We start from the raw sequence: 20844 nt of genomic DNA on the forward strand, positions 1-20844 counted from the left end.
GTTGTCTCTGATTTCTAGTGTTACATCTGGAAAATAATTCTCTTAATACACATCACAGTTTCCCCATGTAAACCTCCTCTTTCACATAGTATTAGAAAAAAACACACCAAAAATGATGTGTTTTAATATTTGGTGATGTTTTCCATGTGATATATCAGACCTTTTGCCTATGGCAGTATGTCTTCCAAATGGAAGAGAACTCAGAAACTGGAAACAGCAGCCATGAGATGAATAGGGAAGGAGAGAAGGGAGTAACTTTCATGGTTTTGTTACAGAGATTGTAAAATTGGTTTGAATATTCTTTTTTTTTTAATACATTTTTTTCCTTTACTTTTTTCCACTTGGATTTATGTGTCATCTCTTCCTTTTTATTTTTCATTAGGACTTAAAACCAGAAAGATTTATAGTTGACACAGCTATCTCTTAGAGTGGTTAGAATGGTCACCCCATGTCAGTGTAGTAAATAATGTTCGAGTTTCAAAGGAAGTGTCAAGCCTTCACTAAAACTTTAGGAATTTGAAGTTTAAGTCTTCAATCTCAATGAGGCTGATAGTCTTGGTTAAGATGTTTAGCTTGGATATTAGAATATACTTTCAAAGCCCCTCTTCATATGTGTTCAGTCAGAGACTTTAAGCTGGTTTATCCACATCTCTGACAAAGGTACCACAGAAGTTAGCTAGTCAAGGAGTTTATTTGTAATTTTAGTACTAGAGCTGATGAATAGGCATCAGGAATAGCAATATTTGACTTGGGGGCAACAATTTTAAAGCTGTGAAGGTAGTGTATGAATGCTTGAGTGTAATCCCTTACTACATACAGCGTACAGACACTCCATGTGTATACAAATGCATCTGTTTACCTGGGATGGTTCTTTCAGCACAACTCATTTCAGCAGTCTTCCCCTTAAGTCAGAAGAAAAAGGAAACAGTGTAATCCTGCACTGAGATAGTTATGTCAAGCCCTGTGCTTTTAGCATTCTGTGTTTCGCCTCAGTACAGGAAAGAGCTATTGTGTCTAGCAGCGTGAGAGAATGAGACATTTCAGTAGAAGCTTGACAAACTGGAGAAGAAATTCAAAACATTAAAAAAGAAAGAGAAGAAGAGCTTCTTGCTTCTTATTCCGTATTCCACTTTACAGCTATCCTAGGAAGCTTGCAGATTACACCAATCCAATGCCAGACTGAGAAATACATGACAAAACCCCTTTTAATTGGCACACATTTAGGTGTAAGCCTCATTTATGTCTCTGTATGCAATTACACAAATAGGCTTGTTATGGAAGAGTGGATGCTGAGTTCAAATTATGTATGAACTTTCTTGTGAAGGGCCAAAGTGGGCAGTGTGTTTTCCCAAGTGCTCTGCTCGTGCACCTCATGAAATCTCTTTATAGAGATTTCCAAGTGAATGCAAAAATTGTATTTTGTGTGTTTTTCTTTTTTAGGTTTGAGTCTGTGTATTTTTCCTAGGTAGCAGTGGATGTGCTAAGACTGAAATAATGATAATTAAAATTACAGTTATACAGTTGTTTGTCCTATATATCACCTTTAATCTGCTGATAAGAACCTGGAAGTTTCAAACAATAGGGTTCATGGGTTGAGTTAACAGCACTGATCAGTCTATATGTTAGTTCATCTGACTAACACATTTGTACTTTCAACACTGTGGAGATTTGATAGTTGATAAGGTAAGTCAAGCTTTTAAGTAATAAAATCAAACAAATGCAAAGCCTGTTCTCATGGATTAACTGTGAGCCAGTCTCACATTGTAAGCATTATAGTTTATGTAGGATGTATGCCCAGGTAAATTGTGTGTGGTTCATTTAACTAAGCAAGATTTTGAAGGTGTTGGAACTTATACACACTGAAAACCTATAGCTCTTTCCTGTTGAGATTTGTAACTAGAGTGTGTCTGGACTTCAGTGACAAAAAAAGTTGACAGTTATGAAACTGCTTCTCTAGTTCAAAACATCTTTCCCACAGTAGGATTGAGAGGCCAATTTTTAGTTGTACCACTGTTTTAGACTTTTTATAGTAATGCATTGGCTCTTTCCTTTTAAAAGGTTTGTTTTAAGCCTCCATTGATACAATTTAGTATGCTTTAAAGCCTTGATAAGATTTTTTTGTACCATACTTACAGAAAATTCTCAGCAGTTTACTTCATTAATGTCCACTCAAGTGTCTGTTTTAATGGAAAAGCATAAAATGAGAGATTGGGTAAAAATACAAAAGAGAATAAGTGGTTAGCAATGTCTATCTCCATAGATATTGTACCTTGGAATAAACACTCAGTAGCTGAGTACTGTCATATAGACCTGAATATGCAGGACAATAATGCAAAACTAATTAATTTTCCATATCTATTTGAAAGGTCGTTAGCTTATTAATACTGTGGAATGAATATGTACTTCTGAAAGATTTTTTATTTGTGTGTATGTGTATGAATGCGTGTATATGCCATTAGGAGGGGATTTCTTAGAATGTACTTAAGCTATCTGGAGAATTAAAGTAGCTTGTGTTAACTTTTCTCCTTTGTGGGCTAGTAACTCTGAGATGGTTAAAAATCATGTAACCAAAAGTGTAAGTAATTTATTTTATTTATTCTTTTTTCTTTTACTTGACGTGATTTATTTTCCTCCTTGTGCCTGCTTATTTGTATCACATCTTCATAAAGCATTTGTTGCTTGCTATTTTCAAAGTACACACTTTGGTTTTTGTACTGTGTACAATTAGCTTCTGATTAGGACCATTAGTGTTTTTTTCCACCACTGAGTTTTTACAGAAACAATGAAATGAACTCTGCATGCCTTGTTTTTAAAATCAAACAGGGGAGAAGTAAAGGGAAATATTATAGTCTTCATAGAATGAATTGTATTCAGAGGCATTCAGAAAGTCAGGAGATTCCTTTTTTCAGTAAGGATAAAATTAATTCTTGTAGTGTATTCAATATGAAATTGATATTTTAGCTTATATTTGTTCCAGTTGCTATGCCATGTTATTTAAAAAACAAATTAGGTATCACTTCCTAACCCTTCATTACTATGGCTGTAGTACTCCTGGTAAAAGTAGTATTAATGACATTTATTGAAGTACAGTAGAACCCAGTTGTCCAGTTGATGTAGAAATTTCTGCAAATAGGAAGTACAGCTTATTTCAATACTAACAGCATTTATAAGTATACTTTTAGCACAATTTCTGTAAAATAAGTAAGACAAAAAAGTAAAATTTTTAAAGTTCTTTGGAGTTACCTTTTTACAGAGATGTCAAATATTGTAGATTTCTAAATAAATCATGGGAGATGCCAATAGTTAACTATCTACTAGTAGGCAACTGTGATGCAGGTGTTTGATTCGCCACTGTGAAAATGAGGCTAAAATTTAAAAAGGGACAGAAATAAGGACTTGCAAGATGCACATGGTCTTCCCCGATGTATTGTTCAATTTCGGACCAGCTCTCTATTGCAATAAATGAGCATCTGTTTCACAGTGTTAGTCCTGTGTGCATTGCAATTATTTTGTGATGCTGTCTGTGGTTCAGTGCTGCAGGCTTCTGCTGCTGCCACTCTGTGCAGGGCATGAAGAGTTCTGATCCCTGACTACCTATGTAGACAGGAGTTGTTCAAAGATGTTACGTTTGTATTAGCAGCATTTCCCTTGGCTGACTAAATGTTTTTCTGCAGCCAAGGGTATCTCTGTGTTGGATCCATGCTATTATCTACTCTGTTTCAGTAAAATTAGAATTATTTCTAATTGCTAGAATGTATTTGATATTGAGACCAGCTAAAATGTCTAGTGACATGATTGTTTCTCCTTTCAGTTCACTGTTCTCCTCCTTAACTAGACAAATAGACTAAAATTAAAAAATCAGAAAAGAGCAGACCTCTTAGTTATTTGCATATGAATAATTGGGTTTGACAGCTGTTTATAGTGAAACAATCATTAACCAAAATAATGAGATCACTCTCTGATCTAGTTGGTAGTTGGAAGTTTTTAGCATCTTTGTATTACATATGAATACTTCAGAGGGATTCCTATTTTAACTGGTTGTTACATAAGCCAAGATTCTTGGCTTTTTTTTTTCTGTACATGTAATACTTTGTGCACAGACATTTTGAATGCAGCCTTAACAGCAAGCAATGTTTTTTCAGCTGTGCCTTTTGTCTTACTGCGTTTTGCATTGATTATTACATGACCATTAGCAAACTTCTTGATATTGTCTGTAGTTACTTTCTTTGAACCAGTATATTCCAAAAGCAAAGATTGACATGGACTGACATGCAGAAGGAAGGTCCAATATGAAACACAGATATCTATTTGGAAAAGAGAGGAGGTGTGAAGCTACAGGGCTGGGTGATTTATAGAACACTGTCCCCAGACGGTGGGGCTGGATGCAGCCATGAGATAAGGCTTGGCTGAGGCTTTTGCAAGTCTTGTTCTGTGACTCCAGCACACATCCCATCTGTGTGGTGCTAACGGGAGGTGCATCTTTCTCTTCTCTTCCTTCTAACTTTGTGCCATGCTACTTGTTCTTTTTTTTATTAACTAAACTGGAAGAAACTGCTTTAACTGTTTCTTGTCTCTGGGATTGCTCCTTTCTCTCTCTCCTTTGCATATTATTTCATGGCATCTGGTCCAGGAAAGAAAAACTCTCTTGCTTTTTTTCTGGCAATGTGTCTGCTAATGGAATATTTCTGGTGTCAGCACTTACTGGTTTATAGGAAAGTTGTGCGAACATCAGCCAAAACAGTTTTACCTCGGCTGTGATGCTACCTAGAATTCAAAATTTTGTTAGCTTTATTCTAGTGTTCAGGGTAGCTCTGAGGCATGGATGGCACATTCTTACTTGGGAAATCGAAAGTGCACTTTCTTACATTTAAAGGACTTCCTCATGGAATGTTATTTTATTCTTAATGTTAGCATATTTAAAACAAATAAATTGAACTTCCTGTTTCAGCTAAAGGCTAACAGAAATTATTCTATCACTTTCTATTCAAGAATTGTGTGCACATAATTTGTTTAGGTGCTCTAAATTCGTGGTGAAAGTTTTACTTCAGTTTTGATCACTTGCATCTTAACTAGGTCTGAGAAAAACTCAGGAGATCACTCTGAAGGCTTTCCCTCTGCTGCCACCTTTTTTTTTTTTTTTTTTCCTACTCTGCACATAACTATCTCTTTAGAGGAAATAGAGCACATACATACAAAAACTTTGTGTTAGCTGCTACTTTGTCATGCCATACAGAGCCTCACAATGTGGTAAGTATGAATTAACGTAGAAACCTTTACACTCTGCTGTGTCTGTTGTGCTTAATTACATTGCCTGTGAATAGTACTCATTAAGAAAACAGTTTCAAAGTTCTAGCATAATTATGAAACTATGCTACAGCTGGTGCTGGAGCACATACATTATTTTAGTCAGTTGAGGCAAGCTCCTTTCCTAATACTTAAAGTAGTAATACTTACATATGGATATACTTATTTTCCCCATAGATTTGTAGAGGAACACAGTCACTTGAATGTTGACACAACTTTGATTCACCCAGGCAGGTGTGCAAAAGACAATAGTGCTGATTAGGGCTAGGTGCTAACCTCACAAAGTTTTGTGTGAACTCCTATTCTTGAGGTATTGTAGAACTAAGGCTTCAAGAAATATGATTTCCTAAATGTAAGCATGTATACGTGTAAAATTTTACAATAATTAAGACACAATTATATCTCATTCTCACGTGAATAATGACTTTGCATGCATTCAGTATTTTCTTCTAAAGAGTCCTTAATAGCAGAAATGTGCTACGTGCCTTCTCTCTGTTAGCCCAACTGTACAAGGAGCTTTCAGGCCATGAGCAGGGCTGTTTTCTTGAATCTAAGTTGGAAGATAATCTTTCTGCCCTGGTTAGTTCCTTCTTGCCCTGGCAGATTGGTAGGTAGAACCCTATATCCAAGGGCCCAACACATTTTTTTAAAATTGAGGTGGACTACAAAGCCCCACAGTGAACTTGTTTGGGGAGCCTGGCAATTTTGGATGAAATGTTGTAGGAAAGAATCATGGGAGCAGTTTGCCAGCTACTAAGAGACAGAGAGAAAGCAAACTGGGATTTATAAGTTGTGTTGACACTGCCATTTGCAAAGGTCACATCTGTCTGGATTCCTGCTGTTACACTGCACAGGGGAGCAGATCAGGATTTTGATGGACCACGGTATACAAAACTAAATTTGCTCACAAACAAATAGCTGCTTGTAGTAGAAATAACTCTCTTATGTGGAGTCAACTAAAACAATATTTTAAATTAATATTTAATACTTACTATAGGAATTGATACACAATAGCATAGAGAGAGTTTTATTTACAAAGCATGAATACTTTCTGCATTTGGAATCATTCTAAAGGCAGAAGCCAAAAGATTATGCAAATTCTGGTTCTCATCCAAAACATTCAAGCATATTTCACTGTATCAGTAGGAATTATTATGGTGAGCAGTCCAACGATCAGTGTAGGTCATTGTCCTCTCTTTTTCTGCAGTATGCTGGAGTGTATAGAACTGTTACACTATGCCTTGGAGAGAATTTCTTCTGATTCCTGTCCATGTCTTGAGGAATGAAAATGCATCACAGAACTGGTTCAAATACACTCAGGTATCCTGCTGATGAGTCCCTCTATTTGTATTTTTATTTATGCTGTTTGAATGGTGAACGATCACACAGAAAAAAGTTTCATAAAATGATTAAAATCTGTGTAAAACCCATGTAATTTTATGCGGATTAGCTAATCAAATCTTCTGTTGCTTATTGCAGCATTAAAAATAGGCACAAATAAAATACTTATATTTGAAGTAGTTATGTGTCATTCCAAAATGTCCTGATACCTTTAAGCCACAGATTTGTCATTGATTGTCATTTCAGATAGTTGTAGTTTCTACTCATCAATCCTTATGCTTGTTAATACTTTCATTCAAGAGCGAACCCAGGAGAGGAACAGATGAGGTGCATGAATGCATGCTGGATCTTGTAGCTCTGAGTTTGCAGCAGTGCAGTTCCTCAAAGGAACATGTTGATATACAGCTGACTCAGCTGTTTAGAACAACCCAGTCCTTGAAACCAGATTTCCTTACATTCTGCTGAGATAATTTTTAAGCAGATACTATATCATTCTACTAATACTATTGTACTGTAGTTCAGTGCCAGCAACAGGGTCTTGGAAAAGGTAGCTGCTTGATTTTTCATTTGGCTTCCTTAGCCTGTCTTTTATTCCAGTCTCAAAAGGGGCAAGTCATAATCCCACGTAGGATTTCCTAAACCCATGTGTGGCCCACATGTCTAGTTTTACTTTGGTATTGGAAACTAGTAGGTCACATATTAGGTTTCTGATTTACTTACTTTTCCAGAGCTGTGTAGTAATTCAGTATACTGCAAAAATGTAAGTGAATTTGTCTGAGGCAAAACTGAACTCTCTTCTATGTTGGGGTTTTTCACAAACGAGGCAGGACTGCTGGGATACATTTCTTCAGCTTTACTGCAGCATCAGCCTCATTATATGGTTAAGACAATAGAAAGATGTCAACAGCTCACATGCAACTGGCAGCAGCCAAAGATATCTTTGTTACAGAGCATTTAAAAAACTTTTTAGCCAATAGCATATTGCTAAAGCTTACAGACAATTGTTCTAGTCAATCACTAAAAGCGTATGTATTCCTGCTTCACACAATGCTTACATGTATGCCTTCTATTAACAATACACAATACACCATTATTAAGCTTAAAACCTTCTATTATCTTGCTAAGCATATTTTCCTGCAGTCTTGAGATCCATCTTAGCCAAGCCTCAAGCTATTGTTTCATGTCCTTGCTTGCTGTACTATTGTAACTTTTTCTGCTTTCAGACTTTGCAGCTGCAGCTAGCTCTTAAGTTTTCTGTTCTTTCCGTTTCTAAGGCCTGCTTTTACAGCTTTCTGGAAATCTTCTTACCTTTACTATTTCCCATGTTTCCCTCTCTTGGTACAACTACAAAGTATCTTTCTTAATTTTGTAGTTTATTACCTACTGTGTGTTACATAGCTCTATTATAATACGTATTTCTTTTTGTTTGAGGTACTCTTCCTTGTTTTAAGCATTGCTATTTTACACTACAGCAATTTTAATGCTGTAAAAAATCTGGTCTATTCAAAGAATATAAGTCAAATCTGGTAGTAGTTACTATTTACTGTTCTAATAAGTCCTGTTTGTTCCAACATCTTAACTTAAAGCCTTCATTTATGTCTATGCTTGCATCTACTATCTCTGTATGATCTCGAGAATTTTCTGTGCTTCTATTTCTTACATCTTTCTCTTGTATGATAAAAACTTCTTTGATATTTTGTCTATCATTTGTTGCACACACTGAAGTATACAAGATACTACTACTAGTATCACCACTAAAACTCCTAACACATATAAACATATTTTATAAAGTTTCTTTAACTAAGGTGCAAAGCTCTATCTTTTGAACAAATCATCTAACAATGATCTGCTGTCTTCTTTGATTTAAGCTGTTAGATCTTTCAGCTTTTGTATGCTTTTGTGAATGGATTCAAAATGGTCAGACAGATTCATATTACATAATCCTTCAAATTCCTCACAACGATGTCTATGTGTCAGTAAAAGAAAATCATTTGCTACTCTATTTTGAAGGGTAGTATGTCTAACACTGCTGACATCTGTTAGCATATCACTAATTGCAATGGAGGTGGCATTGGTTTGTTTGCTCAGGCGACATATAACAAGATATAACTGTTTTGATGCCATGGCAGAAGTAAGTTGGGGTAGAAACAAACCTACTGAAACTCTTCACAGCTTTCTAGAGCCTAAAATCCCTGTTACAGTTTTCTTCATATTGATGGGTGAATCTTTTTCCTCTATGTTTTTTCTTAATTACTGTTTTAGTACTAGGTGCTAGCACAGTAAGTTGTCTAATACTGCATGGACTACCTTTAAGGCATGGTGGAGTGCTTTGCTTACCCCTAGCTCCACAAATGAGCTAACATCCTTTTGGTAATTGTCATGGATATTGTTCAACCCTGGAAAATCCACCCCAACTATCTGAGTAATTACACCAAAACCTCAAGTTTCTGTAAGCAGGGTAAGTGGGAGTGACATTTTATTTTAGAGGATCATTGTCTCGCTAATTGCTATCTAAAAACATAAGACAGAAATCTATTGTTAAGGAACTAAGAATCTCCAATTCCTGGGGTTTAGAAGGTGCTTTAGGAAGTTCTTTAGTGTAAATGTCCCAATTAACTATAGGATTGCTCCCACTGGCAACTTCACCTGGCTTACAATTGTTTTTTGGTCAAGAGATCATAATATATAGGTATTGGCTAATCTTTTACTGGCACACTGACTAGACAGGTTGAAAAAGGCTTTTCCGTGTTCAAATTGGACAGGCATATGGTGTCTGAGCCTGCTACCTTGGCTAAGGTCACCCAGACATTTGGTTTTGGTTGTTCTACAGACAAATCTGTACTCCAAGAAGCAAGTAAAGCTAGCCAGCACCAGTATAACACTCTATTTTGCTCTGTACCTTTCATGAATTGTTTTTTGGCAAAACATTTCCCCATATATTTCAGTTCACAAATTCTGCTTTTGTTACGTCTTAAAGTTGCGTGAAGACTAAACAACTGTGTTCAAAAAAAAAGTGTTCTTTTTGTGTATTCTTTCTAAGTCCTGCTTTTACAGCTTTCTAGAAATCTTCTTACCTTTGCTATTTCCCATGCCTTCATCCTTTGTCCTTTTCATAATCTTTCTGGTGTCAGAAGCTCTATTACAGCAGACTTTAGCTTATGAACTATGTAAGCCTAATGAGGTATGTAAACCTACTGGCTGTAACCCAAGTTTCCTTATTCTGTTCTTGGAAAAGTTGAGAATGATCATCTATCTGAGATAATGACTTTTTTTACTATATGTTTTTGGGTTTTTTTGTGTTTTTTGGGCTTTTTTTGCAGGCATTATTTTTTATTCGATTGTCTCAATTTCTTTGAAAGACAGCCTTTCAGCATAGGACAGGGGATGCAGATTTAGCAGAAAGGTTATTTCTTATTCCTTCTGTTTCTGGACTTGTAGAAAAGTTATCTCAGTGCCGTCTTTGTGCCACATGGTGTGAGATGTCATGTATATGACCTTTGTCGTGTTTTTGCTCTGAAGCTGTGAAGTGGGTCAAAGTAAGATTATAAAGGTATGGGATGTTGCTTGCTGTGTGGGACAAGAACAAGCTTGCTATTTGAGACAAGCCAGAAAATCCATGAAGAAATTCACCCTCTTTGGTGTCAGAAGAAGGTGAATAAACAGGGCTGATCTCAAAAGTCCACTTTGTTCAGTCTGTGCTTTAGTTTAATTGGACTGCTTGGCTCACTTTCTACACTTGCATTGGCAGCAGGCTGTACTGGGAAACTTAACGTCTAGTGGCTGTTGTGAACTGGTGAAAATGATTCAGAATTAAATATGGGACTATTTCTTAGTTTCTGTATCATGTCTTGGCTGTAGGGGACCCTGGGATAGTGTCATGGTTTGACGCTGGCCCAATGCCAGGCACCATGAGAGTTACTTTCTTGCCCTCCCCTACAGGTGGGCAGAGGAGAAGGGAAAAAAGTTAACTAGGGATTCATGGGTTTAGATAAGGACTGAAAGAAAACACTTCAGGGGCAAAACAGGCTCAACTTAAGGTTGCAAAGTGAAATTTATTACTAACAGAATCAGAGGAAGATAATGAGACGTAAAATAAGCCCTTAAATCACTGTTTCCGCTCAGCCCCTGCCTCCTTCCCACCGACAGTGCAGGGAGACAGGGCATGGAGATTTAGGTCAGTTCATAACCAAGATTTTTCTCCCACTGCTCTCGGAGAAGAGTCCTTCCCCCATGAGACTGTGGCGTCCCTCCCATGGGAGACAGTTCTCCATGAACTTCTCTGGTCTGTGTCCACTTTCACAAGCAGCAGCCTTCCACACCTGCTGCAACGTGACCCCCTGCAATGAGCAGACAGTCCTTCCAAAACTGCTGTGGTATGGGTCTTCTCTTTCCATGGGGTGCAGTCCTCCAGGAACAGGCTGCTCCAGCCTGGAAGCAAGTGCTGTCTCTCTCCACTGGGTCTTCCATTGGATCACAGCCTCCTCCAGGCATCCACCTGCTCCAATGTGGACACCTCCCCCATGGGCTATGAGTGGATCTCTACATCCCCCATGGACTGCAGGGAGACAACCTGCTTCACCATGGTCTTCACCATGGCCTGCAGAGGAATCTTGACTCCAGTGCCAGGGGCACATCTTCCACCTCCTTCTCCACTGATCATAGTGTTGCCATGTTTTTGTCCTTCACATGTTCTCACTTCCTCTTCTCTGACTAGGAGCAAAACCTGTGACTTTTCCAGCAGCTCCTGTGGGAGCCATCTTTCTGGTCCCCCTGCTACCAAAAACCAGGCTGTGCAAAATCAATACAGATGGTTTTGTCTGAAGACATAATTTTGAGAAAGTTGGCATCACAACTCTGTGATGACTCCAGTACTAGGTGCAGGAGCCAAAGGTGGTAAAAGAAGGAATACAGTGTGTGTCAAAGGAGAGAGTTGTATGGCTTGAGTTTTTACTGGAAAAGGGAAATGACGTAGTACCTTGGATGCAATGAATTTGCTTATTAATTCAAATTTATGACTGGAGAGAAGATGTTTGTTTGTTGAGAAGCTATTGCCTCTACCTGCTGGCTTTCATACAAATGCAGGTAAATTTGACCAAATGGTTCCTTGCACTTGCTTACGTAGAGGTAACTTCTATGTGGTATTGTTTAGAATATCAAAATTGCTTAAAACTGAATAAATAGGTTAATAGAAGTTGTTCAGTTTATTGAAAATTGTTTCTTTTATGACTGGTTATATTGTCAGGTGTAAAGGTTATGGCAGCGTTGCCAGGCATTCCCAGGGAAGCAGGGGAACAAGAATCATGGGGAGAAATTAACAGAAGAATACTCTCAGGGTGGTCTGTCCTACTCACAACATATCAAGTGCTAGTTTCACTGAATCAATTGTAGTTGCAACTCTAAATTTTTAACCAGGTATGGTTAAAAAACTCCCTATGGAACCACTGATTTTTGTTGCCTTGCATCTTCTCTACTGTTGTTAGTTGTCAGGAAATTAAAATCATACCTAGTTTTGTGAGATTTTCTGTCTACTTGTCCATTCTTGGATATGCCAGATGGTATTTGCTGTCTTGGAAGGTTAGTAAAATTTTTTGCCATTATCCCTCCAGTATGTAGCAAGAAGCAGTGTTTGTTTTCACTTAGATGGAGATGATTTACCTTTTTGGATGGTCTGACCTGTGCTGCTGAATCCTCTTTGGGGAAACTTGTATTCTGATGGTTTAGTGACACAGCATGCATACAGTATATATCACACTAATGGTTTTTTTTTGCTAATGATTTGCATTATGTTATTGTTCATATACTTACTTACTGCATGCTGCTAGGATTTATTCTAGTTTATCTGGCACAACAGTGTGAAATAGAGAATTATTTTATCACTAACTTTATTACCAGAGGAAGCTGTTTTAAGTGTCTGATTATTTAGGATACATGACAGTTTAGTCATCATATTTTTAGAAAATCACAGAAGTACTTCTTAAGCATTGGATACATCTGTCACCAACAGAAAGGTGTGGTACCAAGGAAGTGTAGAGTCCTGCTTCTAATTGCATTCTATTTACAAAACCAAAACAAAATACACCAAAAGCTATGTCTTGAATTTCAGGTATAGTTATTTACTTGTTTTGCCACCCATGGTATATTATCTAAAGCCTTTAAAATTCTAAGAAGGGATTGGGTAAAAAGAGGCTGAAAATAACATGAAGTTTCCTCCTCTTCTGTTGTCTAAGTAAAGACAGAAACTAGTGAAACTTGGATCAGACACTTACATGAGGTGCACCTTATGCCATCAGTTGTGCTTTAAAATTTGCCAGAACAGTTCACTTTGAGAAATTTTGAAAGAAAATGTACCACTTTCATGCTTACATGTTTCCTAGCTATTCCCAGATTTTGATACACAGCATCATTTTATGGAAAATTCTAAGGCATCTTCCATTCAAACTCAGTTTATTCGCTTTGGAAATATTTATGGTCTGTAGCCCAAATAGATAGGGTTTATCAATTTTTCAGCATTAACTCTTAATAAATAAGATTTTATGTGGATATGTCTATATATTAAGCATGAATTCAGGGCTGGGAGAGGAAGGGAGTACTCTTTCTCTTATTGATTTACTGATGCATGATACTAAATTGAACTTCTGATTTTCTGTATCAAAATATATCAATTTCTAAATGCTAAATTAAAAAATATATAAAACACATGCATTAAATAAAATAAAATATACACAAGCTAAAAATATATATAGACATAGTTAAATGTAAATTGAATAATATAATTTATTTTTGTTTACTGTTTTTATGGTAGTAGCTGTCTTTTTGTCGGGATTTTTTCTTTTTAAACCTGTCCTGGAAGGAAGGGATACTGCCCCCTCCAGATGTCTCTTTCTGTTTGTTGCATGTATAACACATTGGGTGACAGTCACACTGGAGCTTAAATCTAAGACAACTACAATTAGTTGAGACAAATTCTATTACTATGGTTCATATGGGAGTATATTTTTACACTTTTTCATTCATAGTTACTGAACAAATGGAACTACAAAAGTAAACTACTGCACATTCTCAGGAATAAATTCTCAGGAGTCTGATACAGGGGTATATATTTCAATATTGTCATAAGAAGATCAGTGGAGAGGAACTTCTTTTGCAGGTTCATACAAAAATTCAAGTTACATTTTCTCAAAGCCCACTATGCTTTCTCTAATCTTAATGCCAAGAAGAGCACTAAAAATGTCACGAAAGACTTTTCTGGCAGTAGTGAGTTGGAAGAGGCTCTTAAAGACAAAACTTGAGCATAACCACAGTGTTTGCATTCAAAACATAGGGCAATGATCCTCTTGTGTGAGAACCCCAGCCTTGCTCTGGGGTCTCATATGGTGGTGAAATTCCTCCTTCAACCTGTGCTTCCAAAGAAAAACTCCGCAGGCTTTAGCTGTTTGGTCTCAAGGCAGTTTATTGCTAGTTATCTAACAGATTATGTTCTTGGACTGCGGCTATTTGATCAGCGGCCAGGGTAGAGGCGCACACACACACACTGACATCCTCTCTATCTGCTGTCTTCTTCGTCTCTCCCTCCGCCCAGGGCTGCTGCTATCTTTTATAAGATATATTACGTATAACATGTTTATAATTATTCCCCAATACCTACTACCTACGTTGCCAAGTGTTTTTCTACTCTAAACCAATCTGTGAGTGCCAACATCACCAAGACCATGGAGGCAAGGAAGAAGAAAGAAGAAGGATGGGTTCAGCCCACTTTCCTCCATCTTAGAACTTCTGACCCCCATGTACAAAGTGAAAACCCCCCTGTACATGTGCTAAAACCCCCCTGTACAATACTAAAAAAATTTCCCCTCTACTTTGTAACTACTTTTACTATACTATCTAACCTTTTGTGACTGCTCGTTCCACCTCCAAAGTTGGTAATTCATTCCATGGCTCAAACTCAAAATCACAGCTGTTTTTCAGCTGCCTGCCAGGGTCTAAAATGCTTCCGACCAATGCCTGGAACCTCTAAAAATGTCTGAAAGACATTTTGAGTTCCCACACTCTTGTATCCTCTTGTTGTTATAGTCTTTCAAATCATAAATGAGGAAAAAAGGGAGAAACATTGACATCAGTGACAGCAAGTTAAGGTTCTGGACTGATTTTTCTGCTTTCTTTGTTCCAGAATTCCAGCAGTGTTTTGAAGAACTTGGTCTTTCAGTTGTGACAAAGTATCACGGCAAGTATTTCTTTCAAATTTATGTAGCAGTGTCATGTGGTGCAGCAGTGGGCGTAGGCTTTGTTGTTTGTGGTTGTGATTTCTGTGAGTTCAGTCTTCTGGAAGATATGATCTGCTATGCAAGTTCCATTTTTACAAATATCTTTGTGAGACTAGATGTATTCACTGAGCTGATCTTCTGGTATTTTATTGAGAAGGACAAAGTTATGAAAAAGTTCCATCACCTGGAAAAGAAAGACAAATATTTGTAGACTAACCAGTGAAATTAATTTAATTACAGTGATGTCTGTTGTACTTTGGAGACTGGTTTTGGATTCACTTCAGTTTTACTCAGAGCATGCTTCAAGATCTGCAGTGTTTTACAGATTGCTGGTCAAGCTTCCAGTTTGTAAAGCATTTGCAGAATTCTACAGAGAGATATGTACAGACAGAAGTACCTATACATTTCTATTTGACTCACAAATTTGTTGTGCTAGTATTTGTCACATTGCTTGTATTAATTTTCCACATTACTGTTTGCATAGGTTTTTTTCCTACCGTTTTGTTGTGAAGAGGTGAAGAACTCCATTTGTATTCTGAACTGAATACTTTGAGCTCTGTAGGGATTTAATGAGTTGTAATTGTAATGAAATTATTGGAAATATCTGGTGCTTGGCTGTAGGAGTCTAAGTTGCAATTTCTCCTTATTAATATGCTGCATTGCTCTAAATTGCCACATCTAATTTCTTCCCAGAAGTGCAGACTTTGATCACATTATGGAGGAAGGCTCTGAACTTGACCTCACATACATCACAGAGCGGATTATTGCTGTGTCCTTCCCTGCTGGCTGTTCTGAGGAAACTTACCTCCACAATCTACAAGAAGTAACACAAATGCTCAAATCCAAACATGGTGATAATTACTTGGTATGTGTAAGATCAGCCGTTTGTGACACACCTTTCTTTGTCATGCAGGAAGACTACTTTATGTCCACATAAACCTTAATAAACTAAAAGTCACTCTTTGGGCCATCTTTACAGCCTTGTAAGAAAGTTCAGGATTTTCAATAGCATTTTAAGCTGCTAGATATTAAAAACACTTTTTTTTGCTGGGACAGTACAGTCTCTGTGGTGATGTGGTGATAACACGTAGACAAATGCTGAAGAATAATTTCACTGACCATTTCTATTGTCCAAAGCATGCTTTTAAAAGATACACACCCTTCAATGAGGAATGTGTTCTTCATTTGTAGCAGTGACCTACATCTGGGTTCTCAGGTGGGTATCTGATAGTCTCTCACTGTCATGTCTTCAGTTGTGAAGGCAACATTGAAAAGTAGGATTGCTGTTGATGTGTTCTGTCCATCTCTTCCTCATTAACATGTTTTAGGTGTATTTTTCATGCCATTTAATTTTCTATAAGAAATCAAACAAACGTATAGTGAACTCCATGTGCAGATTTATTTTTTTTCAACGTTGATAAAAAACTGTTAATCTCCTGTGCTGTTTACTGGCTACTGCCCTGGCCTGTATTGTCTCAGCTTGTTTTATGATGTTGAATTTAAAGCAAGGCCAGTATTTAATTTTTTTTTTCTTGTACTGTCTTTTTAGGTATTGTGTGTAAACTGTTAGAATTAAATCCATGACTTCAGGAACATTAACTTTACTCACAGTGGAAATTAGTTACTGGAGAGATTCCACTAATTATTTAAACATATTATGTTCTTCTCACAAACTGAGATGTCATAGGTGCGTTATAAACCAGACTGAACTTGTGATGTGGACTGATGTCCTCAGCATGCTGCCTTGCTGCCTTTGGCTTCCCTTCCACCAGGCACTGGTAGCTTATAAGGCACATGATAATAAGTTTGAAGGTGACCTGTGTGTAAAGCTTTATAGGTTCAAATTCACCTTTTCTTTTGCCATTTTCATGTAATAACAGTGTAAGCTTGTAGTATCTCCACTACACTTAATCTCACTTAACACTGGATTATATTACAAATATCTTATATATGGTAAGTCTGGTTTAGCGTCTCAGAAGGATTGTAGTCTCTGCCTCTGAGAGGAGTTAGTTACTCTTCAAAGTTGAGGTTTATTTTTTTTTTTTTGTTTTAGTTCTATTCTATTTATTAATTTATTTTCTAATGGGTACTTTGGAAATTAGCTGTCTTGATAAAAAGAAAGCTTGATGACATCTGCTCCAAATGTGTCTCTGCAATTTTGCAAAATAATCTGACAAAGCACTGCCAGGTTGTAGATTCAGAGAGCTTGTTTTTGAACTACCTTCTGTTTCTCATATTTTGAATACCTCTTCAGCCTGCTCAAGAGGTGCATGTGAATCATCAAAGAAAAAAAACTCAAAACCTCCACAAAATAGTATTCAAGTCAGCAGTCCTGCTGAAGTTTATAGGAACAATTCTACTCTTCTATTGGGTCAGGGTCTCAGATAACAGAACATATACTACAGATTGGCATTTGTAATTGTTTTCTAGCTGTTTCCTTTCACTACAGTGAAAGGAGCGAGCAGAGTGCTTCCTGTTTGTGTCTGAGTTTGTTATGAAGAGTATGAAAAAGACCCGTAAGTATCTAATTTTCTTTAACAGTAGAGGATTATACTTTGACAGTCTGAGAAGAGAGTCCTTTAGGGAGAGATTAAAGTCTGTTGATAGCTTACAATGAATTTTTCTCTGCTTTGACATCCTAAAAAACGATATTCCCTGTAGGCTTTGGCTCCCAGAAGAAACATGACTTTTCCTACAAATGAAAAGTAGAAACTGAAGTTAATGCTCCTCTTTCTTGTACCAAAATATAAGTAAGTAGACCTAGAATATGACAAAGAGGAACCAAAAGGGATGCAGTCAATCTTCCACTGTGTCGTTTCTTAGCCCCACACAGCTGCTCACTTGCTTCCTCACCATTCAAATGGGGGAGAGAATCGGAAGAGTAAAAGTGAGAAAATACATAGCTAAAACAAAAGCTTAACACATGAGCAAAGCCAAAAAAGGAATTATTAATTGTTTTCTTTGGGCAGGCAGATGTTCAACCATCCTCAGGACAGCCAGGCTTCATAAGCCAAAATGATGACTGGGAAGCCAAACACCACCACTCTGAATGTCACCACTCCCTCCTTCCTTAGGCTTATATGCTGAGCATGTTATGTGGTATAGAAAATCCCTTTGGTCTGTTGAGGTCACTTGTCTTGGCTGTGTCCATTACCAGCTTCTTATGCACCCCAAGCCCACTCACTGGTGGGGTGGTATGAAGGCTCTTGAAAACAAAAAAAGTTCTTGAAAAAGAAAAGCTCTTGACACTTTACAAAGTGTCCTCAGTCCTCAACAATAATGAAAACACCCCTGTTTTATTAACACCATTTTCAAGAAAAGCCAAAACACAGCCCCATATGAGCTACTGTGAAGAAAATTGACTCTACCCCAGCCAAAAACAACACAAAATGGCATCTATTTGTACCATATAGTTCTCTTCAAAGACTTCTGTGATGTCTTGCTTTGTTGTATGCAAAATGTTGGTTCCTGTACCTTCTTGTCTCTATTTTGTGCTGTTTGGATTCCTGGAGTATCTCAGTGTGATCACTAGCTTGACAGGGACTTGGGTACAACAGCATCTTTGAGTTCGGTGTCTGACCCAGAAGTTACAAATACCCATCATGAACAGGACTGTATCCTGACACAGGAATTTAACATTATTTTTAAATATAAATATAAGAAGAAAGATTAATTTTAAAAGTTTTTGTTAAATACCCCTTCTTTACCTGTGGAAAATTTTAGGTAATCAATTTCATAATATAGCTTTAGCACTCATTTTAAGAATTCAGTATTGAGAACTGTGCCTCTCTGTTGCTTTATTATCCAAATATGAAATCTAATGGAAAATTACAAAAAAAATTGTGTCATTTATAGAAGACAATGTTCATTTAATTCCTGTTTTACTATTGGTATTTCAGGAAGGATAAGTACAGTGATGTAGTTGCTTTAACCTGTTCAGGTTTTGGCTTCTTTGCTTAGACAGGTGATGAGAGTGCTGGTTAATACGAAAGGGTAATACTTTAAAAGAGTGTTACACTTTGGAAAAGGGTTCTTAAATTGTCCTTGGGTAGTACTAAACTGTTTTATGAACTTGCCTCATATTTACTCTTTCTTATATTTATGACCTGTTTATTCCATTCTCTCAATGTAATTAATGAGACTTTTCCAATGATTATGCCGTCTGTACATAACTTGGCATGTAAAATAGCCATCCTTTGAAGGAGAATGTGCGTCATTAGCATTGTTTCTGTTCTTGAATAATGGTATTTGTTACTGATTGAAACTAATTTAAGGCACTTTCTAATGAAAGAGTCAATTATTCTTGTATACACTGCTTTCTTTTGTTCATTTTGCAGTCTATCTTTTAATTTATTCCTTATTAACCACTAAGTGGAGGGTAACTTGAATACCTCTTCAGCCTGCTCAAGAGGCGCATGTGAATCATCAAAGGAAAAAAACCCCAAAACCTCCACAAAATAGTATTCAAGTCAGCAGTCCTGCTGAAGTTGATGGAACAATAATTCAAATATTAACAGTGTACCACTACCAACTTCTCATTGTTAATTCTGAGAAGGTCTGCATTATATTTCATGGTAGCCAGGTCTCTCAGTATACCTCTGATTCAAAGCCACGTGAAATAAATAAGGTGTAGTAGAATTTAAATTGTCCTTTTTTCAAAATGTGCATTTAAGTTTATCTTTAGGTTTATTGTTAATAACTGAATATCTAAAATACATTTGCTAGTGCTACCTAATGTCAAATGTTAATTTAGTTTTGTAGAACAGAGGGCAAACCTGAAGCTATATCATTGTAGTTTCTGGTAATTTTTATGTTTCAAATACATCTATTTACTGCATAAATTACAGAGTCTTGATGGTTAATATTTTTTTCTTTCTTTCTGAACAGGTATTAAACCTCTCTGAAAAGAGGTATGACCTTGCCAAGCTTAACCCAAAGGTATCAACTGTCTTCCATAACATAGCTTTCTAGTGTTAAATACAACTTAAATGGCCTGATAAGCCCTGAAGATATACAAGTGTTGATATACAGAGTAAGAGAAGAAGTTTTGGAAGATACTAAAACACCCCGCATGCATTCTCTTTTATGTTTTCTCAAGTTCTGTTTTGTGTCTGTTAGATCTGTGTTTTACACAGCTGTTCCTGTTGTTTTCTTAGACTTTGTATATAGGACCATAAGCCTGTTGTAACTTCTGAAAAATGTCTGTTGGATGATACAAATTTTACTTAAAGTACACTTTTTTTGTGCAGTCACAGGATACTGGGGTTGTATACTGTAATGTACAGTCCGCTGAAGCTAGTGAACTTGATTCAGATAAGGACTTTTGTACTATCTTTGAGTAGGTGCTTCTCTGCACAATAGAGACATAAAGAATTTCAAAATGATTGATGTCTGACTCTTGTTCCTTCTCACCAATTTGTTTGTTGTAAGAAGTGGTGTGCAGGTACACTTCAGCACTTCAGCATCTGTTATAAGGCCAGAGAGAGTGGCACAGATGCATATTTACAGCAGTAGATTTACGGAGAAAAGCTAACTGAGGAAAGTACTAAAATGCCTCTTAATTTTAACTTTTTGCATGCTTTATCAATCACGAAGGATGGATTTTTTAATATTAGACATATGTTGAATTCATAATATGTATGTATTGCATATGTTTTGTTAGTAAATATTCATATAATAACAATAGGCTTAGTAAACTGTATTATGTAGTGAATAGAAAATCTGAAAAAAATTTTTATATGCTGTAATCATGTTGCACATGAAGGAATTAAATTGAAAGTAAAATGAGAGCCATCAAAAATCATTATTTGCTCTAATTCTAATGGAATTTACTGGTATAAAATACAAGAAATTCTACATGAAAAATCATGTAAGAAATCAAGACCTTCAGAAATGTTTTCAATTCTAAGTGGTTGGTGAGATTGGGATGGGTGAGGAG

General features: G+C 36.8%; 1 protein-coding gene across 3 annotated transcripts in view; it reads left to right on the forward strand.

Annotated features, from left to right (window-relative positions):
* The window catches only part of TNS3 (tensin 3), a 187797-nt gene that overhangs the window by 44780 nt on the left and 122173 nt on the right, over nt 1-20844 (forward strand). For all 3 annotated transcript variants that reach the window (XM_077785370.1, XM_021526399.3, XM_077785372.1), the window contains exons 4-6: nt 14813-14866; nt 15600-15771; nt 19794-19844. In XM_077785370.1, the coding sequence (XP_077641496.1) occupies nt 15622-15771; nt 19794-19844 (201 nt within the window). In that variant the 5' untranslated portion in view covers nt 14813-14866; nt 15600-15621. The remainder of the gene's footprint in view (nt 1-14812; nt 14867-15599; nt 15772-19793; nt 19845-20844) is intronic.

Source organism: Lonchura striata, chromosome 1, assembly GCF_046129695.1.
Source record: "Lonchura striata isolate bLonStr1 chromosome 1, bLonStr1.mat, whole genome shotgun sequence".
In the NCBI taxonomy this organism is placed as follows: Eukaryota; Metazoa; Chordata; class Aves; order Passeriformes; family Estrildidae; genus Lonchura; species Lonchura striata.